Genomic DNA, 27,396 nt, shown 5'->3' with positions numbered 1-27,396 from the left:
TCAACAGAGGGTGGTCCAAAGGGTGGCGGGCCAGGATGAGCCAATAGGGTGCATCAGCACTCTATTGTTATTAAATGTGTTCTGCCACCACTGGCGCATTTAATAACAAAGGTGCGCCTGCCGCTCCTTCTGCTGCTATGCAAGCTCAGGGGAGCCCTTAAAAGACTCCCCGATCTGGCGTGTAGGGGGGCTAATAGCGCTCTTTTCTTATTAAATGCACCAGCGGGGCGCATTTAGTAGCAAAAGGCCGCCTGCCGCGCCTTCTCCTACAACGCCAGCTCAGGGGAGCGCTTGAAAGACTCCCCGAGTTGGCGTGGCAGGGGCTAATGGCACCCTGGGGGGGCATGGCACCTCAGGCAGTTGCCCAGCCCTCCCCCCCTAAGGTCGGCTCTGTCCCCACGCCAGACAACCCTTGGGGTAGAACAGAGAGGGCGGACCTCCAAGTTTGTCTCGCCCAGTTTCTGAAGTGGCCCCTCACATCACCAGTTAGCCCCCTCGCCCCCCTAAATGTAGCTTTTGTTGCTCTCCTGATAAGTGCCCCTCTATGTATTGGGAGTGGTAGACTGGCCACAGGGGGAATACAGTGCCCCTCTCTTAGTCTCCTCTATCTCCCTCGCACACCCTCAGCAGCACTTGTAGCAGCTGGAATGGCTCACTGCTCCCAATAGCTGCATCATGGGACCGGTGTGAAGTAAATGCCGGAGGCTGCTAGGCTGAGTAGTGTGGGCTCCCTTTGCTCTTGTTACCTGCAGGGGTGTTGCTAGCTCTGGAAAAGACCCGGGGCAACGCTAATGTCAGGACTGGCAGGACTCGGGGCTAGCTAGCCTTTTGGTTGTAGCTCCTGAGATTCTATCCGGGGCTACAACCAAAAGACTGGGGGCTATAGCCCCCTCAGCCCCCCCCCCTAGCAACGCCACTGGTTACCTGACCCCTACCTATGGAATAAAGTAGCAGACCAGTTTTGTTGTGGAAAAATTATAGGCCATAGGCTTTTTCCTTCCCCCTTTTCCAGGCCCTAGGAGCTTACCCGAATGAGGTGAGCTCCTTACCTGGTTTGTGCGCATACCCTTTTTCTGGGGCTACTTATAACCCCGGGCCCCTTTGTTCTTCCCTTGGGGGGCCGGACTTCCCCCGGCCCCCCCTGTTGCTTCCCCTCACACCTTTCCTTGGCGTTGCTGTGCCATTTCCTGGAAACGCTGGGGTGAGGGCGCCACTTGGTCACACCTCCCTTCGGCTTTCGCGCCGTTTCCCCCCCACCCTGCGCCTAACCCCCAGGCCCTTCTTCGTGTCGGCCTGGGACCTGGGACATTTTGGTTGCGCAGTCTAGCTCTGTGCTTTGGCGAAGCTTGCAGCTTTTAAAGACTGTAGCCACAGACATTTGGAAGTAAATGGTTTCTCGTCTTGGCATTGACTGCGCGCTTTTCCATCCGGTGACAACCCTCGTTATAGTGACACTTATGGTAATTATGAGGGGTAGGGCTTTGCGGTAAAAAAATAAGTCATATTTACCAAAAAGAAGCAAAAACACATGTCCTTAAATAGGGTTAAAGAACACTATAGACCCTTTTCGGGTGTGGGGGTGCAGCCACCTCTGGGGTGCAATCCCCGCGAGTTGCCTGCTGTCTATCATGCGTTTATTTGCACGTGGAACGGTCTGACACATCACAGGCTGTGCATCAGTTCAGCACCCACAGCAGGGTCTAAACACCCCCGTTCACCTGGCGGGATGTTGCTCCTCTTCGTCTGGGTGTCCTTCGCAGAGAGTGGGTCCCCCTGCATGGTAGTTGGTAGTCTATTGGGAAGGAAGATTATTCGAGCCTACGCTGACAGTGCACAGCCAGCTGCAGCCGCCTCCTGATAGCGTGACGCCCCGCGCGCGTTGGCTTCTGCATGATGTAGTCCCACATTGCACATTCTGTATGGATACTCAGGGTTTTCGCCAGAATAGAACTACATTTCCCAGGCGTCCCGGCTGGTCCTCCGCTCTGGTGCTGTCAAGGCTACTCCTTATCACCTGGTTTCTGGAGGAGAGCCGTAGCTGTCCCGGGGATGCTGCTGGCACTGGAGATGATGTTCAAGGCAGCTAAGGGGGCCTGCGATTGCTGCGGCTGAGGGGGCCGAGTCGGCGTGTGTGGGGTTTCAGTACCTGCTGTTTGGCTGCATCGCCCTGTGCGGGGAGGGTGGTTGCAGAGCCTGACCCGCAGGAGCGTCGGTGCTGCTGGGATACAGACAGCTCCAGCAGAGGAGCGGCAAGTGCATCTCTCCCCTGGAACACACAGGGGCGTCCAGCTTGGTGCGTAACAGGTGGTCGATGACGCCCAGGGGCGCCTTGGCCCGGGCCAGCGTGTGTGCACCCTCAGCAGCCCCAGGGAGGCCGGGACAGTGCATGCGCCTCTGCAGCACCAGAAGGGTGCAGGAGGAGACGCGAGGACAAGATGAGTGCGGGTGAGTACACATCAGTTTCCTCGCTCTGGGAGTCGCCTGCGCTTCCTTCCCTTGGATAGTGCGCTTAATAGCAGGACCAGCGCTACTGCCCATACAGCAAAGTTGCATTCAATGTGGGGCGGCGTTGCTATGTGCAGGAGGCGGGCGAGGAGCCTGCAGTGTGCAGCTGGAACCATTAGGGTCGCCTGTGTCCGCAGCGCGTTTCACCACCCTGGCAAGATGTGTTTGGCTGCTGTCTCGCCCTCGTGTGGAGTCATGCCAGGAACATACGCGCAGTGCGTGGGGGCCTGCAGCAGGTCACCCTAGAGATCAGCGCCTATCGCCACATATAGTAGATCTGTCAGGAAGCCCAGTGTGCGCCTTGCACAGGCCTGACGCCTGTCAGAATCTGCACCGAGTGTGCATCGCGCGGCCCTCTTGTTGAGTGACATGGCCAATTTTGCACCAAGCACCGGAACCTGCATGATGCCTTTGCAGATTGTTATGTCTTGTATACGTTTACAGTATGCAATACATAATCAGTGCCTTGCAGCCAGTGGTAGCATTTATTTCATCAAAAATGCACCAATTTCAACTTTGCAAAATAGGTGTGTGTGTTAGTTCCAGGAGGCGTGGTAACACTAACTTTTTTCTATAGGTTAGGCACGGATGTGCTGAGTTGATGGTTTGGGATGTGGGAGGCATTGCTTGCTGGAAGCTGCCATTGGGAGTGCGTGTGGTTTATCTGCGGTTCAGGGGGAATTTCCTAACTATGCGGTGGGGCTGAAGGGTGTAGAATGGAGTGCTTCTATAAACCAAGAGTGAATTGGAGGTGATGGTGGCTAGCGGGGGAGCTCGCTGCCAGAGACTAGGGATACGGTTGGCTGATTGGTGTTGAGATAAAGTTATTTAGACAGTGGTTGTGGGTATAATAGGGTGGTTCGATGGTAGGGGTGCATGCAGAAGGATTCGTTGCTAACACTGCTGGCTGCCCGTCTATCTTGGCTGCCTGTGCCCGAAGTAGAGCAGAGGGTGTAATACCAGTGTTGCCGCCGCGTCCAGACATCCCACCCGAACCTTTTAGGAATGCACGTTGTTTGTTTGCTCTGCTCCCACAAACCCAAGAAGCCGCCTCGCATTCTGGCAGCAGAGCTCGGAAACATCCCGTGCACGGGAATGTGGCGCAGTCCTGCTGCAACCAGGCGCGGGTGGAGGCCGTGCCGTGGCACGGTTGGAATCCTGCGTCTAGGCGTAGCTCGGCGTACTCCAGCGGGCAGGCTCGCCCGCCAAGCCTGGGATGGACGCTTCATCTTAAAGCGCAGACCATGCCTAGTACCCTTTTACCCGGGTATATGCGGGGAATGGCGTGCTCGCTGCTACAGTACACAAAGCAGTATCATGCAAGGGGGTTTCTAACCACTTTGGGATTGTAAAACGAATGCTCCGATTATCAATTTACGATGACCACAAAAAGAATGGTCAACCTAATATTTTATTTAGTAATGTCTTCTGGACTCCTGGCTTCGCTTATGTCCCGAAATCAAAGCTTTTCAGGCAACCGCTTAAACATGACTATCTTCTGTGGACCGGACTTTGAGAGTCTGCGATTACAACATGACCCAGTCACAAACAGCTGCAACTCAGTATGGGTGCGTTTATCAATGCATATTTTGTGCATATGACTTTTAGACCAGTGTGCACACCACTGTACTGACGGAAAGGTGCACGCCTGTGTGAGCTCCCTGGGATTCAAACCCGCATTGAGTGCTTAACTCAATTGTTGTCTTGATAGTTGTGTTGCACCTTTTTGTTCACCTATTTATTTATTTATTTGTGTTATAAATATTGGTCTAATAATGACTAGAAATCCATTTTGCGCTGAAATTACGCTTTGCTGTCCGCATGTTGAATTTTAAAATGTGTGTAATGTTTTTCTATTCCTGTGAGAAAAAAAAAATCGCCCCACTCTGCGTGTAAAATGGTCAGCCATCTTGAAAACCAGGCCCAGCCAGGATGTGTTTATCCAGAGCCCAGGCAAATGAGTTATGTATGCATGTATAGTTATTACTATTTTTCATTTACTGACCTCCCAACCCACCCTTCAGCAGTACTTAAAGGGAAAGTTCATTCAAAAATGTTATTGTTGAAAAATATTGAGCATCATTAAAAATATATTTGAACATATTTTTTTTAAGTTCCTATGACAAATAATCTGCAAAATGTGCCTCCAAGCAGAGGTGGACTGGGAAACAAAAGAGGCCCTGGAAATAATTTTCAGTATCCCCATATTACACATTTTCCTATGGGAACATTTGGAAATGCAAAACAAAAAAGGTCCAGAGTGCCCAGGCCTATCAGGAAATCTTCAGAGTTCCCTTGTGATGAATCAACTTCGGGGCACCAGTAGTCCAGGGATGAATTCTCAGTTTCTAAACCATCAATCAGCCCCACACCTCTAGTAGACCGGAAGGGATCCATACAGATTGAAAACACAAATATATTATAAACCTCCTTGTCCAATTTAGGTAGCGTGGACTGAACGGCAGGCTTATCTCCACAAGGCCGTGGATCATTGATTAGTTGCAACACAGTGAAAATACAATTATGACCCGCTGATTAAAGGGACTGTCCACTCAAGCTTGTTTACAGATATCCACTTTATTATTATTACAGCGGACAGTTCTAGCAAACTACAAAATACATTTTAAAGGAACTCTGTAAAGGAACACAGAGGATGGACAGTTTCACAAAGGAAAGGGGTGCACTCTGGATACTGACAGGCGGGTAGTCGGTAAAGGGATCTATGTGATCACTATGACCCCCCAGAATTCTGATGGCAGAAAATGCTGCTTTTTTAAAACCACCCTATACACCACATACATATGCGGGGGGACCCACTGCAACCCCACCATACCACTATTATATCCCATACCCCCGGCCCCCACATATATATGTGGTGTAAGGGGGGATTGAAAAAAAAAGAAAAAGAATTTCGCGAGTCAAAATTCTGAGGGCGAAATTTTAGGAGATTAACTTGCTAAAGCAATCAGTCTTAACTGTTTTACAGCTCCTGAGACAGAGTTCAAGATGGGAGACAGCTGTGGGTATCAGGCAGCAGGCAATTCGCAAAGCGAGGCTGGACCGACCGCTGCAGGATGGCCTACACAGCGCTTCAGAGTCATGAATCGTTGTCTCTGTGCTGGTTGGCGGATCTGGCACGCTGGTCGAGGCGTCTCGGATGGCTTTAGTGACTGTAGCATCAAACTTTTAAATGTCCTTAAAAGAAAAACTCTGGTTGATGCTTATGTCGCACACCTCCCAGTTTCTTTGCAGGGCTTGTGGCGTCCTTTCAAGGTGGATGATCCAAAGCTGAGGAGAGTGTTTGCAGGCAACGACCTTGTCCTTTGTTCAGAAGGTCTCTGGCACTTCCCACCTAGGAAGGTTGCTGGCAGAAACCAGCAGGGAATGCTTTGTGATGGCTGTGTACCGGTTCTCGAGCTGCTGGACGGGTCTTCTGAGTCCGGTATCTGCCTCTGTTCCCTGTGAGATGTTTACAGGAGGGATCTTGCTTCCGTCTTGGAAATCCTGGCCTTCCTGATGGAAGCTGTACGGTAGACTATACCATCAGCCAGTGTCCAATGCTAAGTTCTTCTTTCCTGCTTTTGGTGAAGCCTTCAAATGATACGTTAAGTGAGGAGCTCAGCCCTCTTCTAAAGCCAAATGAGCCCCAGTGATTGGTGCGGGCTAAACCAACCTTTTTATTTTTTCAAAAACTTTTATTTAACTTGTACAGATTGTCACATTACAGTACTTGCATTGTATCATAAACGTTACAGTTGTTAGCATTGCAATACATTTTTGGAGCATTACACCTTCAATTTTCAAAATGTCTTTGATCCTCATCATTTGCTCTTTTGTCCATAAAATACTGTTTGAACCTGGGTTCATTTTAGAGACAACCCCCAATACACATTTTCTCGGATCCCAGCTCATGGGAATATCAGACATCTCATCTAATGCTGTACACACGTCTGTCCAGTATTCGGTTAGCTTTGTACAGGACCACAACATAAGGAGAATACCCGCTTCCCGCACCCGCATCTTGGGCATTTTCCTGTGGCTGTGGTGTACATGTTCTTGAGTCAGGCCGGGGTAAAGTGTGCTCTGTTTAGTATTTTAAAATGCATCAGGCGGTATTTAGAATTACAAGATATGTTCTTGGTCAGGCTACAATGTTGTGTCCACTGTGCTTCAGCAATGGTGGTATCTAAGTCCTACTCCCATTCTTCTTCGACCTTCGAGGTTCGGGCGTCCCTGGTTATTAGTGTGATTTTGTATAGTGTAGAACCCGATTTCCTGACCGCACGCGGGCAGAGTACATAGCCCACACTAGGGTGTGATGGGGGTTCTTCAGGGAAGCACTCCCATGTGTTGGCAATAGCTGAACACAGCCTGAGGTATTGCAGTTTCTGCATTGGTGTGTCATCTATTGTCATTTTGATTTCATCCCAGCCGTTGGCAAACAGATCCCCAAAGCGGACTATGCCCTTGTTTCTCCAGTGTGCGGCCAGTGACTTATCTTGGGTTGGGGCAATGTAAGGATGCGTTCCATAGGGGCATACCTAGGCTGTATGGCACTGTGTTTCTGGGATTGCCCATTACCCTGGACCATGCTCTGCATGTGGTACGTGTAGGGTCCATATAGTCGTCTCTCCTCCATCCGCCCTCGGTTAGTTTGTCTAGAAGGCTTATTGAACCCCCCTTTTGTGTTTCAATCATTTTGTGTGGTGCCTCCGGCCGATTCCTATTCCAATATGTTGCATAGTAAGCCTGTGCTGATAAGAAATACAGTTCAAAGTCGGGGGCTGCCAGACCCTCCCTGCTCTTATGGTCTAGTAAGCCGTTTCCAGCTCACCCTCAGTTGACCTTTCCATATGAAGGCTGCATGCACCCTGTATTGTGGTGAAAAGGGATCTACCTGGCCACACTGGTACTGTGCTGAACAGATAGAACAACTTGGGGAGTATGATCATCTTAATCAAAGCCAAGCCGCCCATAAGTGAAATCGGCAAGTGGTTCCATCGTGTCAGTTTGGCGCAGATTGCGTCTGTGAGATTGCTGTAGTTAAGAGTGCATGCTAGTTGTGTTGTGTGTGCTATAACGGCTTCCGAAGTAATTCACCTTCTGAGGGGCCCATTTGTGTCCATGTTGTCTAGTTGCGTCTGTTAACGGGAATATCTCCAACTTCGCAGTGTTTAACCTTAACCCAGAGTGCTTCCCAAATACTTTTACCTCTTTAAGAACTTGTTGCAGGTGTCTTTCTGGGTCCTTTACATATAACATTATATCATCTGCATACAGAGTTATAAGCTCTATTCTACCTCCTAATGGTATTCCTATTCTGGTAAACCTTGCCCTCAGCATATTCGTCAGTGGCTCAATTACTAGTGCTAATTACAGTGGTGACAGTGGGCAGCATTGCCTTGTGCCCCCTGCTAGCTCCAATATCGAGGATAATGTCCAATTAACACACACCTTTGCGTATGGTTGTGTGTATAATATGTGGACCCATTGAATAAAGTTTCGGCCAAATCTGTAGTTATTCAGGACTCTGAACAGGAAAGGCGAATATATGGCGTCAAAGGCTTTTTGAATGTCAAGCGCTATCACAACACCTGTGTCTCTAGGGATTTTCGCCAAAATGTTGTAGCATCGGCAGATATTTGAGGCCATGGACCTTCCCAGTATGAAACGGCCTGGTCTTCATGGACCATATGAGGCATAAGGGGGTTGAGATGGATAGATAATATTTTCGTTAATATTTTTGCATCAGTATTTATTAGTGATAACGGGCGGTAGGAGCCGCATTCTTCAGGTTGCTTCCCGGATTTAAGCAGTAGGGTTATAATCGCTTCTCGGGTTGTGTCCGGTAGTTTGCCTGTTTCTAGTGTTTCAGACCATATTGCGTGGAGTTAAGGTGCCAATATCTCGACAAACTCTTTGTAGATATCGGCTACTTGACTGTCAGATGCCAGAGCCTTCCCATTTGGTAAGGCTTTTATGGCTTCTTTTATCTCCCACACTGTAACTTGACTGTCCAGGGCTTCTCTGGCTTCTCCTGATAACAGAGTGTTGATTATTCTGGCCAGGTAGCTCTCTATTTCCTTTTCGGTGGCTGTGAGGCTAAGCCTACCTTGTAAACCAATCCTGGGTCCCTACCAACAATCTTCTGTTATGCGTGAGGTCAGGACCAGAGTGCTTTGTAACAGTAAAGGTAGAAAGTGACAACATGTACTCCTAATTCCCACCCATCTTCCTGTCCGTTATACATCAACGTGTCTCTCTGGTTAACTGAGCCCTCTGTGGCTCTTGATCAAAGCGCAGGTCTCCCTTGAAGTTTATGACGAGAGCACACTTTCTATCTCCCTTTAATCACATACTTCTCCATCTGAAAGGGGTCCGGTCTGCAGGGGTTGCCTACGGTAAGTAGTGGACCCAGACATGTCATTCACTGTCCTATATACAGAGGGGTGGGAGCTAGCTTCAAGGTTACACATTGCATATCAAAGAGGAGTTAGTTGCCCTGCCCATTGTTAAGTTCTGTGACCAGGCCTATTCATAGACCTGCTTCAATTAACTGTCATCAGTATGCGCCACCACATCACAGAACAATATCACAGGGCTGATCAATGGAGCCTTTGATATTTAATTAGGCTGGCCCTGGGAGGTGGAAGGTGTTGCCCTTCTCCTCTGGATGTTTTCGTGCACCCCTCCCGGTCACCTGTCAACTAAATGTGTGAGGGTAGGCTGTGTCCCCCAGGTTACACTGGACTATGTGTTTGTTGTGCTTCAAGCATTTGGAAATTTTGTGCAGATTAGCCCCACACATGTTCAGAGGTTGATCTCCCATCATTCCATTTCCTAAAAAATCATCAAAAAAAGCCCAGGCGAGCGCACACTCCCTGTGCGGATGGTCGAATCCTTCACATGCCCCCTAGCCTCAACATGTGAACCACCACCCTACTGATCATATGGTTCGTCATCAAGGCGAAGGTACCGGCTGAGGCCATCTGCGTTTCCATGCTGGGAGCCTGGCTTGTGCTGGAAGTCCATATCTAATCCCTGTAGGGATATGGCCCAACGCAAAAGCTTAGGGTTCTGCCCTTGCATGACCATTGACCATTGCGCGGGCCTGGGGTCTATCTGAACCATAAAGTGAGACCCATAGATGTAAGGTTTCAGCTTCTTTACAGCCCACATGACCGCAAGAGCCTCTTTTTCTACTTCAGCTCAGTTCCATTCTCTTTTTGTCAACCGCATGGTAATGTAGGAGACAGGTTGCTCTAACCTTTCCGAGTTCAGCTGCACTAACACTGCACCAATCTCAATCACAGGCGTCTGTCTGGATAATTAATTCCTGACCATAGTCTGGCACTTTCAGAACTGGGGCCCTACACAATCCATCCTTTAAATCCTGAAAGGAGATTTGACAGGCAGGGCTCCAAGCTACCTTCTTCGGCAGCTTCTTGGAAGTTACATCTTTCAGGGGCGACAGGTAGTATACCCAGTGAGACCTAGAAAGGCTCTCACTTGTGTTTGTGTGGTTATGATGTTCCAATCCTTCACAGCCTGAACCTTTGTTTCAAGAATTTGTTTCTTTCCTCCACCGACCAGGTGGCCTAGGTAAGTGACGGTGCCCTGTGCTATCTGGCACTTCGTGGCTTTGATAGTAGCACCTGCATTCTGCAGCACCTGAAGCACTTGTTTCAAGTGGGATAAGTGCCCCTCCCAGGTGTGACTGAAGACAGCAGTGTCGTCTAAATAGGCAACACTGAAGTTTTCCAGACCAGACAAAACCTGGTTAACCATCCGCTGAAAGAGGCAGGGGTAGTCTTCAATCTGAAGGACATCACATTGAACTGATAATGTCCTTCCGGGGTTGAGAATGCTGACACCTCTCTTGCTCCATCTGTCAAGCCTACCTGCCAATAACCTGCCGTGATGTCAAAGGTACTCATGTACTTGGCAGCGCCGAGCTTGTCACTGAGATCATCTGCCCGAGGAATGAGGTGAGCATCTGTCTTCGTGACAGAATGGAGCCCCCTGAAGTCCACACAAAAGCAAACTTTAGTCTTTCCACCACTGATCTTTTTAGAGACCAGTACCACTGGGCTAGCCCAGGGGCTGTGGGATGGCTCTATCACTCCTAGGGACAGCATCTTGGAAACTTCCTCCTTGATGGTGTCCCTGACCTTATCGGACATCCAGCAAATTCTACTTTTCACTGGCTTACTGTCTCCAGTGTCCACATCATGGATGCACCAATCTGCGGGACCAGGAGTCAGAGATAACAGACCGGCAACTGTCCCAGTAAATGGCAACAGTCCGTCAGTTGTTGTTATGACAGGTCCATTGCAAGGTTGACACATTCAGCTCACCCATCTGTGCAAGAGGTCTGCGAGGGGATCGGTCTCCTTCTCAGTCTCTCCATCAGTCACTAATGCCATGACCCAGTCATCCCGTCTATAATGGGGTTTTAGCCGGTTGACGTGAAAGACCTGCACATCTGTTCGGGTACTTTCACGTCAATGAGATTATTCACCTCACTGACCTTTTCCAGCACACAGTAAGGCCCAGTCCATCTGTCCTGAAGGGCACTGGGTTTGACAGGCTTCATAATCCCCACCCACTGGACTGGAGAATAGACTGTCACTGTGGCCTTCTGGTCGTACAAGTGCTTCATCAGCTCCTGACTGGCCTTAGGTTCTTTGTTGACTGTTGCATGTACTTTACCAATCTAGACCGAGGGCGGAGTACATATTCCACGACATCTTTGTTGAGTACATAGTCCAAAACAGAATTGAAGAACACGAGTTAGAGTACTAATCTGTTTCTCTAACAGAAAAATGTATTTTATACCTGGTGTTTTAGGCACTTTGAAAGAAAATTTGAAACAGTAAATTCCTTCCGAGTTTCGTGCTGCAATTTCGGAGGCCGGGTAGTTACAGCCTTTGACAGGAACAGTCACATTAGAGTAAAATGTTGCTTCTGGGATGCGTATTATGCAGAGAATATGTACAAAAACCCCAATGGCAGAGATATGTGGGGAGGATTCGAGAAGGCGATATGCGCTTAATGGCAGATTCTTACTGCCCCTAAGCGTTTCTAATCATAGGTTTTATATTTTCCCAATATAATAATTACTGAGGGTTGGCACGTTTTTAAGCTTGATGGAATAGCTTTCTTTCAGACAGTGCCTCACAAGATTATGAAACGAGTTTATGCATCGAGGCGGATGGGCGCTATCAAAGGCAAACGTACAGCACTGAGTTCCAGGTCCTTTTTCAAGCTCTCACCCCTGCAGCCAGAGGCGTTGCTGGGGGCACTGATGCTAGAGGGGGGCTGAGTGGGCTAGAGCCACGGCACCTTTGGTTGTAGACCCGGATAGTCGCTCAGGGTCTACAACCAAAAGGCTAGCTAGCCCTGAGTCCCGACAGCCCCAGATCTTTTCCAGAACTAGCAACACCTAAGGCCTGCAGCCCCTAATACGCTTATATATAGGTTAATGGTCTGTGATTGCACAAACACTGTTTTATGTTTATGGGGCCATCTGCTTTTAGTTTTGTTTAAACAAAAAATGTAATTTAATTTATAGAAGAAACAATGCTAGTACTGCCTTGCCTAATTATATATTATATATTGATTTGCCCCGGCTCTGTTTAATAAGATGCTTCTTATAAATACCGATTTTGATTTGTATAAGTTAATATTATATAGGGCAGTGAAAGTTTGCCTGGAACCAGTCGAGTGTGCCCCAAGTGAATATAATATTCCAAATATCCTTGCAAGTGCACACAATACCACTGTTCCCAAGCTTTTCTCACCAGAAGGGTTCCACCCACGCTGGCCCCCAAATGAGATGGTGCTCCCCCTTGCGTAAGTGCAGTAAACATGAGTTATTTGTCCTTTTCCCATTTCTTTTATACTTGGTGTGTGGCCGAAACCTGTTTTGCTCAACATGTGCTTTTTTCTATCCCCAGAGAATTAGGTGTAAGGTTTGGTAAGGACCATATAGAGATTGTGGATCCTGGGTCAAGAGGCGAGGAAGACCGTCCAGCTATAATTACATGTAATCTGCTGCCGTCCTCTACCCTCCTCTGTTTTACCAAAGGTGTGGGACTAGAATGCAATGGTTTATCAGCAATTCATTAGTCTGTCACTTGACGAAATTCATCGACATCTCAAGTAATACTTATACTTCTAATTATCGTTAAAACTCGATTCGTAGTGTCAAGGGCTTGCACCTTAATCTAATCCGTCAGCAAGGGACTGAGGTGCAGTCATTGTTTGAGCATCTCTCTTTCTGTTCTACATGTAAAAAACCAGTATATGACTTGCACTAAAGATTTATTTTTTAATGTCCAATCTCAGGCCATTTCTTGAAAATCCCCTCCAGCCATGCCAAAGGGCCTCATAACGGGGGCCTGGGAATTGGCTTCTCCTGCGTGTGTAGGAAATTACATTTTATTGGAATTCTATGCCTGACTTACCTTTTAATATCAATGTAACTTTAATTAGTTCTCAGCACTGCTGTTTTCCTTATGTCTTATTTCTAACTCGATTTGACTTTAATCATTGTGGTGCCTTCCAGGCTGCTTAACAAGAGGGGTGACAAGAATGCACAGGCCATTTAAATAGTCCTATATACATGACAGCAGGGAGGTTTATTGTAGTGTATTATTCCTTATGACACTCCTCGGCGTTGGGCTATTTTTCCAACACATTGATTTTACATCAATGCAACGTAAACACAACTATTACAATTCCTCCAGTTTTGGCGCGTGAGCGCATATAATTACGATTGCATGTACTACTGTACTGGTCTTTTAAGGGATTTCTTTTTGATATACTTATACATGTATAATTTGCTTTCACATTTGTTTTGGAATATTGTGATGCATTGACGCATAGGAGGTGTGTTACAAAAGTATTAGTGTTCTTGACATGAAAGTGTTTATTATATGCATACTTATATACAGTCAGTTTGTCTTTTGGAAACACATTTTTCCCAACACTAAGGAAAGTCCTTAGAAATTATCCACTGCTATCATCCGAATGGAATTCTGTTTATATATGAAGCTAAAATAATACTGAGTATATCGTAGAGACTGTATGGGTAGCTCTCTGTTTTGTACAAGGTTTTGTAAAGAGCTTTGATTGTCATCCATCTATCTAACTCAGCAGTGTAAATAGAGGCAGGCCTGTCCTGCAGCTCTGGTCCAAGGATGTCCTGTCTGCTGCTTATTTTCCACCTTTTAGGTCTAATTGGAACCACAAGTCTGATCTCCCAGTTAGCTGTTCTGAGGTTACCTTCAATCTCACATTCTGCTGTTTCGACTTTAAGAACCGCCCCATCCCCTTACCCCCAGTTTAGGGACATGGACAACATAATTTGCAAATATTCCCTGTATCACTCAGTAACAAAATCAGAGCATCTCCTGAAGCACACGATGAAAGCTCATGGGTGCATATGCCACAGCCTTAATATTTTTGACTATGCAAATCGACTTCCCAACTTTATTCCAAATATTTAACTGTAGGGAGCATCTACACTTTATCATCCAATTAATTCCAGAACTACTAAATGAAAATCTACAGCCTGCAAACCAAACATTTTAAAAATAATATACTTGACATAATCATGAAACACTTACAGAATTTGTTCCAAACCTTTCACAATGTGGTCCCTCAAAATCCCATCATAGACATGAACGGAGATACATTTAGGCAAAGAGGTCCGTGTTCCAGGAATACATTAAATGCAAGGATGAGCATGTACCCCCGTTTGAGTGCATTGGTTATTTTACTTTCTTAGCTTGTGAACAAACCCTTGGATGTCTAACCTGGTTCTCCTGATACCTGTAGGAGTTAATGAATGTTCTTAGGAAGAGAGATTACTGCCTTTTCCTTTTAGTTTGATATTTCATTCTTTTCATATAGGCGATAAAACCACTCAGTGGCAATACAGATTACAAAACAACGATGGACTGCAAGTTCCAGGATGTATTGTTTTGCAAAATGTTTGACCAGAAAAATAACACTCTTCACCAAAAGCACTTTCCAATGCTGAGAATTGTAGTCCTGTAATTCCCCATTGTAAATTCAAGGCTGCAATTCTCGGAATGCAAAGCTAAAAAACAGAACTGGGGTAGCATCACCCGAGTGGAATGCGGCATGTTGCATGCATGTGCTATTGAGGGGATGGGGATGTTGGACACACGTCTTATAAAAAGAATGATGTTGCTGAATAATAAGAAAGAGCTCTTCTTCAAAAGCAAATGAGAACGCATTTTCAATACACAATATATTTGGATTTATGTAGAAAATATGTGCTATACATTTATTATTTCTCTTTTGGTCGATTTCATTAGCATTGTTTGCTCTTACATTGGCAATTGGATATTGGTTATTGGGTATTGTTATTTAATTGGTTGATCCTTTTCTCCTTTTTCCTAATTTTTCTTTTTGTAAACTCTTGATTTAGTCTTTCTCCTCTGCCTTTTCTGTCATGGGACCTGGTTAAAAAAGTCAGAGGCATCAGTGCTTTGGTGTTTGATGTATCTGTGTATTAAAATTAATTGAACATTCCATAGGTAGATAGATGTTAATGTTAGTGTTACAAAGCGTGAAAACATCCCCATTTGTAATGTAAGCATCACTCCTCCTATAAGCACACTATACATAAGTAGGGTACTTAACAGGTGCATGAACTGTGCAGCTGCAAGTGAGGTTGCCTTGTTACCATAATTGGCTAACTTGAGTACTTCTGAATCCATGCATGTTTTATGTCCACCTACCTAAGTATTGTGAATGAATTTCAATGGTTTGACATGGGACATTTATGACCTGGCCTCCGTTCTGCAAATCCAGCACCAGGAATTGTAGATCTCGCTGTAAAAGCTGCAAATCCCAGTTTATTCGCCAAAAAGTACAAACAGAGAAATGGAGCATTCCAGGCATGTCTTGGAAAAGTATTTCACTTTTATTTGTTGTTAATTATTATTGTGTTACGGTTTACAGTTAAACCTTTCACAATTACAGATCAAACATCAAGTATATACATTCAACAGATTAGAAAATTAACATTCACTATAACATGTCAACCTTTCAGAATTGAAGAATCAAGGTTTAACATTCTGTCAGTGATTGCTGATTTTATGACATTTTCTGCATTAAATCAAGCACTATATTGTCAGGGGGTTAAAATCACCCCTATGTGTATCTGCAGATGACTCCTGCTTCTAAAGGTTGTCATTTTTATGAATGTTTCAAGAGAAAACTTACAGTTAAGTGCATGTTTGAACAGATCTATGACAACACTCCACCCAGGACGCTTCGCTGCATTTTTACGTAGTATTGTAATGGGGGGCTATGCCCAATAACCACTCCCCTCCCTCATCCCCCTAACACTATACACCGTATTTCTCTACTCCCTGAGCTCTCGCCAGCTGTTAAAATACCACAAAAATTATGATGAAATGTCCTGGGCCAAAATCCAGGAAAAGAGCAGTGGGGAAATGAGGGGATATCATTTTAACATCATTGCAAATGTCATTGAACTTCTGTTAGCCACTAGTTCCCAATCAAGAATGATGGAGTGTTCAATGGGGAGTGCTTTTTCGAAGCGCTTACTTTGGCCCCTTGTGAATTTGTGCAAATCCGGAACAGGAAGGGTGCATTTTTATATATTCAAAAAATCAGCCCATCACATTCCTATGTTTGGAAAAGCCATGACATTTTCAGCATATACCAGTTTGTTATGTTACGTGGATTGTAATGCTCTGTCTAATAGCCACTGTAAATGTTTCAACATATATTTTAAAATAATTACGGCTATAGCAGACTTCAGCAGGACCGTTGCTGGATTAATCTGTCTATTAAGAAAGAGCTGGACATAACTATATTTGTGACGATGCAAAACTCACAGTATGTGGACAGATTATGCACTTTTATGCATGCTGTTATCAAGTACAGAAAAGGTAATGCACCACTCCACTCTGTCAAATATCTTCGTGAATCTGTATCCACTGTTGGTTGGTCACTATCTTGAGGTACATTATGAACACTGATATGCTCCCTTCGGTTGCTTCTGCCATAGCTCTCCTGTATGCATCTTCTTTGTTGTGTTGATTGGTGTAGATTGTTTGTCTATAACTTTCTAAAGTAATTGATGAATGTTAGGTTTTTCTAAGTTAGATAAATACAGACATTTCTGAAAGGTTTTGCCCGTTTTACTGACTGAACCAAAATCAGCCAGCAAAACAAATCTTAAAGCCCTCGGCTAAAGAAAGCTACAAAGTTATTTATCACCCTGCTGCACAACTAATAGCACTGAAACGTGAACATTTGCATACATCAGTTTATTTGATGAGTTCCTATTTCAGTCAATCTTGTTACCATTTGCAAACACTCTAGTTTTACTGTGTGTTTGAACAGTTGTGTTTATTGGTCATGTTAGCTACCGAATGCCATGGCCCCTTACGGTGTAACCTTCCTTGATGATTGTACCGGTACATGGAAGTGTACAGTCCCTTCTGTGACTCAAGTACTGGTAGTGGTGGTGTCAGTTGAACTGCACAAAGGTGTCAACAAGAACAGTGTGCAGGTGCCAAACAACTTGTTAAGTAGTAAGCATCTCTTACATTTCCGAGTAGGTGCGTTTGCAAATAGTGTTAAAATATTTCTAATCTTAAGGAGAAGTCTCTGCTTCTTATTGGTGGGATTTAAAATCTTAAGTTATCCATGGCAATTTCCATGAAGTGATTCTACCAACCCATCTTTTCTACACCTAAAGGTAGGGTTGTGTTTTTCAAATTTGACTCACAGAAAACCCTAACGCCAGATCCCTTAACATTCCAAGAAAGACTGTTATCTGTTGGGCAATGTGAGAAAGCCCATGTTTGGTCTCACCGGTTTGCGCTTAACACGGACAGTTTTCTAGTCTGGCACTGAAGCTTGCTAGGTCATCCACTAGGCAAGGCCTACTTCTCGATGTTATCTAAGAAATTGAATATAAATTGGGTACATCATTGCTGCACAAAAGGTTAGCCCAGATGCACAAAAGGTTAGCCCAGATATTATATGCTAGGCAAAAAGAGACAATCGCCTAGAATGTTACTAGTTGTTACATTGCTCGGAGGAAACAACCAAACGAATAGACAGAGATTTGGCTATGAAGTGTTTCAGAAAGTATAATCTTCCTTGGAATTAACACCTGTAACAGGCGGGACAAAGACAGTAAACGTTCAATAAAAATGTATTTCTTTGCATCTAGTGCTTTTGTCAGGCTTGGTGATTGTGTTGTGGGGGTCGAATCATCCCTGATCTACCCCCTTATTGATGTCTCTCTTTCCACAATACTTAAGGAGTTTGGACTCCTAGAACCAGTATACTCTGTAATCTTAGATGTTCCTCAGATGCTACAGAAATGTGGACACCCATACCCTGCACGCACTGTACTGGCATGTAATGGGCTCCCTCACTGTCTATTTGAGGAGCTAGGACTACCGTGCCTGTCATACAAGAGGATCCTTCACTGTCTATTCTAGGAGTCATGACTCCTCTATCTGGCATGCAATGACATCCTTCAGTGTCTCTTTGAGGAGTACTAGCGCCAATGGACATCAGGCATTGTAATCTATCACTATGGTGGCACTCCATGTTCCAGTATGCAACTCCTCTTACCTTGGTGCATTTCTCAGTGTACTCCCTGGTCAGAGGCTTGCTTGAGTCATTTTCGCTCACTTGGCTCCACTCCATCCTCCCACTACGATCTTGGCTGCACGTCCACGGACTCTTACGCTTGTCCCTGTTCAGCAAGTGCTGTACTTTGTTTCTTCTGCTCTGTTTCTCTTGTTGGGCTTCAGTGTCAGAGCTTCCTCTGCCAATTCCGATGGACTGCAGTGGCCCACGCCTCTTCCTCACATGCAGATCTCGCCAGTTCTCAGCGTCCCTCAGGTTTCCGATCCTCCTCCTAGTCTGTGACTCTGTGTCAGATATCCAGTAGGCTTTCATGTTTCACTCTCTCCACAGATCTTGCAGCAGGACTGTGCAGCTTGGACGCCGCCTCTTCCCACCAGCAAAACAACTGGGGGCTGCTCCACGCCAAGTCCTGAGCTCACCAAACAAAACCCAAACATATCCCTCGCCACCTCTCAAGGCCAATCAAAGTCATCACTGTTCCCTTCCAGTGCTCTTACAGCCATCCACTATTCCAGGATGCATCACCTGTCTGTAGTTAGGGAGTTAGGGGAGACTGACGTCGCACACGGTCATTCATCGGAAGTTAGGGATGCCATTTCATCACATATCTCAAAAAATATCAATTAAAATTGAATATGTAACAAAGGCTTTGTCTGTGTTTTACTTTGCACATAGTTCTTGCCATCAATAAGATTTATTGAGGCAAGACAATGTGGAAAGCATTCCAAAAGCACACCAGTGGAATGGTATGCTGTACCTCATCCAGCTGAATTACTTTTATCAATAAATCGACCCTCTCTAGCATATTGTCTCAGCCCTTCCAGTATTGCCCGATAATCCAGTCCAAGGCTTCATAGAGCAGGTCTCCCCCTCCAATCTGGGGTTGTTTTGGTGGGCCAACCTACAATTTCAGGGGCTGGGGAGCGACATTGATGAAACTATTAGTGAGCCAAGAAAGAATGTTTGTAGTATTACACCAGTATAAATATTGAGAGCGATACTCCAGCGCAGCAGCAGCTTCATCCTGATCTAGGGTGCTCATTCCTGTCTTTGTTTTTACAGAATGGCACTTTAAGATCTTTTGGACCTCTAAACTTCTTTCAAATGCCTCCCTTGTGTCCTTACGAGGAATTTTCTGACGGAAGAGCAGTTTCCCCAGGACGGCAACACCCCCTTTCGCATGAGAGCACTGCACTCTTTCAATGTGCTGGTGACTGATCTCTGCCAAACCTTTCAGAAGAGGCAGCAGAGTCCCCAAGGAAATGCCCCACTGCAAGTCTATCATAGTACAGCATCTTTGAGGACTCTTCACCACGTTTCGAGGCCACATGGTTTGTGCGATCTGGCCCTTGCTCCTGTTTTTCACCACTGCAAGTGATACAGGTGGAAAGACTGACCACTGAGGCTCGAAATAGGAGAGTTTTCTTCTTTGGTTGAGATACAGTCTCCCTCTCAAATGGAGAACTCTCAACGATCACTTGAGATGTGCGCGTCAGATCAGAACAAATCTCTTACTGATCCAAATGATCATCTTTGCGGCAGTGTATTTTTTGTTACAGCTTCTTGCTGATGCTTGCCTCATGTATTTCAACACCTGTGGGCAAAGCAGCTTTTAAAAACACACATTTGATATAACATAACAACATTCACCACCCAGATCTAGTATACCTTAATTTATAGCTTGTGATTCGCGACTTGCAGAAGTGACTGGATACTGTGGTCTGCTTTCCTCTGTACATGTTTTAATTCTATGTCCTGACTAACCAACACAGAGCTGGGCAAGTCACAGCCACCCTTATGTCATCAGAGGATCGCTGCCCTTCCTAGTCAGGCCCAAGACATCCAGATGACACACAATTAGGTGTAAAAGTACAATGTTGCGCCTCTCATCTTCACCCACACATTGATTTAGACAGGAGTTTCACTACTCTAGCTCAAGTGAACCCTGGCACCAATATGGCACTCTCAGCATTAGGAGATGCTTTGTAAAAAATCCCATTTCCATCCAAAAAAGTGAAGGGACACTTTCAGAAAACAATCCTGAAACAGAACCCAGAAGCCCTAACCACAGACAGTTGCAGCTCAGCAATTGTAAGCTGTAAAGCGGATGCCAGTACATCTACCAGTGGCTGAGGGTGCGCTAAGTCTTGCAGAGACGCTATCTGAAGATGTATGGCTTCATGAGCGGTTGTCATATTGTTACGCACGTTGGATACCAGCTGCATAAGAGAGGCAAGTGTGTCAGATGCATCCATGTTTAGGCTTCTGATTCTGTCAGCACTCACCAAGGACCACGACTAGTGACCAGATGTGAGTTCGGTACTCTTGCAAACCCAAAACCTGCAAGGCTGTGTCTCCTCATTGAGGGTGGCCTTTCTCTTGATACACCCCTCTGTTTATTCAAGTAAATACAAACAAAGGTGTAATTCAAATGAAAGAGCACAGAAAAAATACCACCAGCTATGCGCCAGGCTGTGTAAAGAAGGACAGGTCTTAATATCGATATGGTATTGTTGGTTTGAAATGCAAGGAATAACGTCAACACTAACTTTATAGTTTAGGGCTCAATCGATTATTCAATGGATCATCTGGTCTGTTCTCACTATAGACAAACTGGCGGGATAAACTAATGGTGGTGTAGTTCCTAAGTAGTGGAGACCTCACCTATATAGATAGAGAGAGTAGCTCTGTAACTGTTGAGTGGTTAAAGTAGTGATTCCAAAGCAATCCACAGAGAAGACAAGCACAGCATTAGGGAAGAGGAAAGGGATTAGAAGGGTTAGTAGGGACCTATCCCCGGCTGGCACGAGGACGCACTAACAATGGGGTGGTGCACAGATGTAGTGAAATCAGCAAAGTCTCCTCAGTCCAGTGCACAACACAACCTTTCAGGGTACAGCAGGCAAGTATCAATCCCCCAGTCTCAAAGAACAAGAAGCCACGATAAACACAGGACAATCCAAAGGCAATCCAATAAACATCAACAGTTCGTTACTGGGTAATCAGAAGTGATAGAATAAGCAGAATTGAAATCCAGAGGCAGTCCATAACATAGAAACAGGGTCAAGATAGATTAAAAAAACTAGAGACATAGAAAATGGGACACGCGGGTACACACTTCAATCAGAAGCCCCAGCGCCATTGTCAGGCAGTTCTCTATGGAGCCGGGGAAAAGAACGCAATGTGTTTACATTGCGTACCATGTGGTATTACCATAGTGATCCGCTTGTTGTCCGCCGTAGGTACGTGGGTACTGCAACACGACGCCTACATGCATAGCATCTGCCTAGGTGCATGACAACTGCCAACACCGTAGGAAAGGAGATGCCGCAATACAGTATTTATGGAGTGGGCTCTTGTCATGGAACATATTCATAACAATAGGTTTATCAAGTAAAACTGCAACTTCCTGGATAACATCACCTATCTCTGCCTCTGAAGATGTCCATGACCTTGTAACCAGCTAGGGAGCAAAATATGTTTGAATTGCAATAATTTCTGAGACCTCATTTCACCTTTAAAGGCAACAGTGTAGATTACATATTTTCACAAATAATTTGGAGTGCATTTGCCTCCAAGGAATACACAGGCTTCAAAATGTGTATTAAAATCATGTGAGGATATGTTTTTAAGCCCAAGGGCCCTGTGATATGTATCAATATAATCATCCAGTCTGGGTCCCCGAAACACTCATTCACACAACTCTGAAGCTAAAGGAGAACTGGATTTCTTAACATGTCCTTATAATTCAGATACCCTCTGAAGAGATGATGTATTTGCAGTTTAAATGTGATTTATATTCAATGATTATCTTTTCTATGTGTTTTGAAGTGCAAAATGATGTAAATTGTAAAGCCTACTGCAGCCATATGTGATATCCTGGTCCCCAAAAACTAAGCACATAGATAGCATAGAAAGCAGAAACCCTTTATATAATTATAATGACTGCATTTGCAGATGTTTGATTTTACTCAAAATAATTTGATGTAGAGACATACAGGAAATAACATGAACGTTTCTTTCGTTCTACCATAAATATATTTCACTCAGAATCACATGTATTTGAAATTCAAAGTGACTTGCCTGAATTTGTGATGAAGGGGACTTCGAAAATGTTAAAAGGGAAGCCCTTTGCAGACTCATTTCCAAGCCTAATATAGCTCAGGAATTCACAATAATAAAACATGAGGAGGCCACGTACAAATACCTTCATTGTCATCAGTTCAAGCTGGTTCCAAAGATTATACAATACAAATAAAGCAGCTGCCAGATGTCACTAATGGATTTGACGTCTAGAGCCCAATGATATAGGTTTTATTAGGATAGCATATTAGGGTCCATAGATGAAATTGACATTTCTTCAATAGGAGTGGCTATGACTCCCACCTTTGTTGTGTGTCATGGTACTAAGAAAACAAACCATACATCGTCAGAAGGTAGGGGAGGAGTCAGATATATATAATTGCATGTACACAGTACATAAAGGATTATTACTATGTAATATGGGGAGATGAACATTTTGGTACGAGCAGGACGTGGGTGGAAAGAACCGATAACTATGTAAAGATTCACTACCCTCCTACTAATTTATTGTATATGGACATGAATTCCATGTTAAGTAACCATACATCTTTCACATTTACCATCTGAAAATGCCACAAGTATTGATTGAAGTGAACATTACTTTGGACGATATATATAATCGTGCCTGCTATGCCAAAAAAAAGCTTTTTGAAACAGATTGGTGTTCTACAATTGACAAGATTATGTCGTATAAACTATTTAAAGAGTACGGTTTACACGTCAAGCAGCGCATCCCACGCTATGACCACATTACGATGTTCCCTTGTGAACATAATAGAAAGATATATATTCGATATAGATTTAATCTTTTGTATACAAGGGAAAGAACGAAGAATTGGAAAATGTATGACACAAAACATTGCGTTGGATGTCGCTTTGATGAATGTAGTGAACCTTACGAAACACTGAAGCACCTTATACTCTATTGTCCTCATTTTAAGAAAATAAGAACTGACAGACTAATGAAATTTGTTAATGTCGAATATGAGGACTGTTTGGAATATTTATGGTCTAGAATGATGCAGGGAACTCACAAACCTTTAATTTATGAACTGGTAAGCTTTTGTAAGCATATTGAAAAGGAATTGGAATTATATAATGATTGAGCGTTTTTTCACCTCCTAGAGGAAAAACTCAGAGGGTCTACATTCTATGAGTTATAAATTGAGCACAAAGGTGAATGTCGAAAGATTTGTAAAGGTTGGTTTGATAAAAATATTACGATTTTATATTTTTGTAAGGAATATTTGTATGATGTTTTTATATTTGTTATTTTGTAAAGGTTTTGCATGAAATTTATTTTTAATGTAATTGAACCAAATGCAAAAAAATACATTAAAAAAAATAAAAGAACCGATAATTGAAGAACTACCCTCAAGCAGATTGGAGACTAGCCCATTGAGAAAGGGGTGACCAGTCTGTGTTTGGAGATCGGTTTCCAGATAGCCGCCTGAAAAGAGTGTTCGCTGAGGGAGTGATTCTAGTCTGGCTGAATCTCCAGCTGAATCTCCAATATCGGATTTCATGTTTCAGAAGGTAGAATAAACTCCAATCAACCCCAAAACTGTCTGTATAGCTTGACCAGGGTAAATCTGGGAAGATAAAGGGACACGGGCAAGGGATATACTGTTCATTAATGCAGCCAGGAGAGGCTATAGTCATAAGTAAGATGCGTGCACAACAGAAATTGGTAAAAGGAATCAGTTCTATCAAATATGAATTCTGTGAACACCTGCAGTTCCCTATTGTTAAATGCACAAATAGACTCATGTCTAATGTGGAAGGCAGGGGGTGTTTGACATTGTACATGTTACTGCAGAAGGTTACAACTCCAGCCCAATAATACAAAAAGTCCGAAAATGGCATGCAGATACACCAGCAGCTGTGCATACATCCATAGATTGACATTAGCACAAACAAATAGATTGAAAACAGTATACACAGACACAAACACACACATACAAGTGAATCTAAACTGCATACTTAGCTGTATTCAAAGTCACACACGTATGCAGGTGTAGACTGAAAGTAACACACTCATACTTAGTGAAAGTTGCACACCCATATGCTGAGAAAGCTGCACTCATGTATTTTGAGTAGACAGTATACATGGGGGTTCAGAACCGGGTAACCAAATCAGTGGGGTTCAGAACCGGGTAACCAAATCAGTGAGAGCATTTCTTCGAATTAAAACCTACAGAAGACACATGCAAGTTTGCTATTGTCTACATTTACATAATTTGCACATTATGTTTCCAAATAGAAACTTCAGAATTTCGCCTAGGAACATTAATGGTTATCTAAGTAAATGTAAGTGATGTGAAGTATTTTAAGCAGTCCTCTTTCTGGACAGCCTTTAATTCAATGTCATAAAGTGTTCCTTATATCTTGCCCACCCCATTCCACTCTTGACATTGCCTTCGTTTGACTACACCTACCAAGAAGTGAGCAAAGAACAGCATACAGACACCTGTTTGCCTATTTCCAGAACATTACCAATCATTTACCCTACTGACTGATTCTGACAATAGGAACGTCCATTTCTCTCCATGTTCTCTGGAAGATGGCCAGGAACAGTGAGTTGATGTGTTCGCTTTCAGACTCTAAGACCACTTTGGTCAGCTTTGGTCCAATATGTGTGCGCACTTGCCAACACCATCCTTCTACTGAGACTGCCTTACTTTCTGTAACTCTCTTCTTTCCGCTCACTACGTTAAGCATTCCTCTCTTCTTCTAATTCTTCTTGATCTGCCAGCAGCTTTTGACACTGTTGAACACTCTCTTCTTCTTTCCTTCTTTTCTTCTCTTGGTTTCTCTGGTTCTGTTCTTAAAATTTGCAAATGAGTAGGAAGAGGAATTTGCTCTTCCTACTCTCTTGGTGTAGGTGCAATCTTGGTATTGCCCCCTGTTGCGGCAATGGCAACTGGAGCTACTGCTGGGACAATCTGATCTCCTCTCCCCCAAGGTTGTGTGGGGCTTTCAGTGATGATTCAAAGAAGGGGACTAGCAGGCAGACTGTCCTAAGGTCTACCTTCAGTCCCACCCTTACTCCCCTGTTGTTGTACCTGTATTTCTTTACAGCCAGGCACAGCTTGCTCTGGATAACATGTGTAGACTTGTACAGTTTTCCTCTGTGCCCCATGGAGGAGGAATGCGGTTCCTAGCAACAGTGAGAGGGTATGCTTTCTGTATGTGCTGTCAGGACTGCATATCCTTATGAATTCCCTTTTTTCACTGGTTACTATCATAACCTGACAAACACCAGCATCTGAAAGGGGTTTATAAATCAAGCTGCCTTGCAAGCAGCTCTGCAGTTTGAAGTGAATTCAGGTTTGGTATGAGCAAGCCTGTTTTTGTGTTTTGTTTTTCCGTCTCTCAGAAATCTTCAAGCATATTACGTCTGCGTTGATTGTTAATAAAGGAAAGAGTTAATATGGTACAAGCATGAATGCGGAATACAGGCCTTGATTTCACTAGAAAACATTTCAACAATTACATTGGAATTAGATTGAATTTCCATGCTGGTCCTTATTCAGCTGCTCTTTGGTGGTTCCTGCAGATGGATAGAACTTTAGACTAGGGGCCTCATTACAACTATTGCAGAATGGGTTTCACGGCGCTGCTAATGGTGCCGGCGCGGTTAAACCCATTCCGCAATATTACGAGGTTCCCTCAGAGTGACCAGACGTCCAGAGCGGGTCCCGCGAGGGGACCAGGGAGCTAACAACGGGCCGGTCGTAATCGGACCGTTGGTAGCTCCCGCACCCATTCCTATTGAGCCCTATGGGGGCTCAAATGGGAATGGGGAAGGACCGGGGCCGGGTTCCCTGAAGGCGGAAATACTTGGACCCTCCATACTCGGAATGGCCCGGTATTTCCCCATTCAGGGAACCCGGACACGGTTTTGGAGGCAGCCATGCCCTTATTAAGGGCTTGGCTACCTCCAAAGTCATAATGAGGCCCTAGAACTTTAGACTCGGAGCCCCTCAGGTGGGAGTTCAGTACCCATGCATGGATGAATCTTGAAATTGTGCAACTTACCTCTTTGAATCCAGGTAAGCCCAAAAAACGAGCTTAAAAAAGATTTTAGACACACAAGGTTGATCTCTGCCTGTCGTGTGAAGATTGCAGCGACATAATTGCTACAAGTTTGCAGTCATTCTACAAGTAGGAAGAGAATTTATAGTTTCAGCTACTAAAAAGCAGTATCTCATTTGGAAGGCAGCTGGTATGGATATTACAGGTCTCTGAGCATTTTGACCTGAGGCACAGCACCAAGGAGGTTTGACAGGACCAACCTGTCTTGTTGACCTCTGTATCCTGCTGCTCTGGGGTCACAGGGCTTGCACATGGGCTCGGAGTTCATTCAGATGACGAGAAGTGTGGCTCTAGATCCCCAAAGCTACATGGTAGTGGGGTTCTATTGTTAGAGCATGCTTTCTGCAGCGTCAGGGCAGAGGTTTTTGTTTTTTTTAGGCCTGGTAGCACTTCAGTTGGTCCTTTTTCTTCCAGGCTTGGTTGTTTGCGGGATGCTGCATTAGCCGTACACTGGTCAGTGTAGGTGCTGTATTCCCACTTTCATTTTATTTCTGCTGTCGACAGGTAAGCTCCTGCTTTATTTTTGTCAGGTGCTGCCTGTGACTCATGTTCCCTTTGTGCTGAATGCAGATATCTCTTCGTTGTTGGACATGGCAGCATGAATAGGTGTTGATTTTATTTTTGAGCGTTCCTGTTTCTGTTGATGTACCCTATCAAGATTGGTGACCTTTATCTGTTCTATAACATTTAGAATTATGTGTTTAATTTTCATTATATTATGAATATTAAAGATTATGATGTGCTGTTTCACGATATTAGGTTGGGACTTGTGTATCTATTCGCTTCTGCAACGTCTTTGACTTTGAAGTCACAGTTTCTCTTCCATAGAGCCCTGGGTTGCACTTTATTCTGAAATTGATATTGATTTATGTTTGTGGAATATTAATGTTTTTCTTGCTAACAACCAAGGTACTGCATTTTATGGTTTTATATGTGTCATTATATCATTAAAACCAAATTGACTGTATTTGACGGTACACCACTGTTTATTGTTTTTGTCTTTTTGTTTTTTTGTTCCTGTTTTTTTTT

The 27,396-nt window shown here is 44.5% G+C and overlaps 1 protein-coding gene across 1 annotated transcript in view; it reads left to right on the top strand.

Annotated features, from left to right (window-relative positions):
• Nucleotides 1-1,980: 1,980 nt before the first annotated feature.
• The window catches only part of ABLIM2 (actin binding LIM protein family member 2), a 1,607,463-nt gene continuing 1,582,047 nt past the window's right edge, over nucleotides 1,981-27,396 (top strand). The window contains exon 1 of the mRNA XM_069632014.1: nucleotides 1,981-2,445. Coding sequence (XP_069488115.1) covers nucleotides 2,436-2,445 — 10 coding nt within the window. The 5' untranslated portion in view covers nucleotides 1,981-2,435. The remainder of the gene's footprint in view (nucleotides 2,446-27,396) is intronic.

Source organism: Ambystoma mexicanum, chromosome 6q (assembly GCF_040938575.1).
Source record: "Ambystoma mexicanum isolate Mex_15411 chromosome 6q, UKY_AmexF1_1, whole genome shotgun sequence".
NCBI lineage: Eukaryota > Metazoa > Chordata > Amphibia > Caudata > Ambystomatidae > Ambystoma > Ambystoma mexicanum.
The sequence above is the reverse complement of the archived record's forward strand: the minus strand, read 5'-3'. Positions and strand labels throughout refer to the sequence as shown.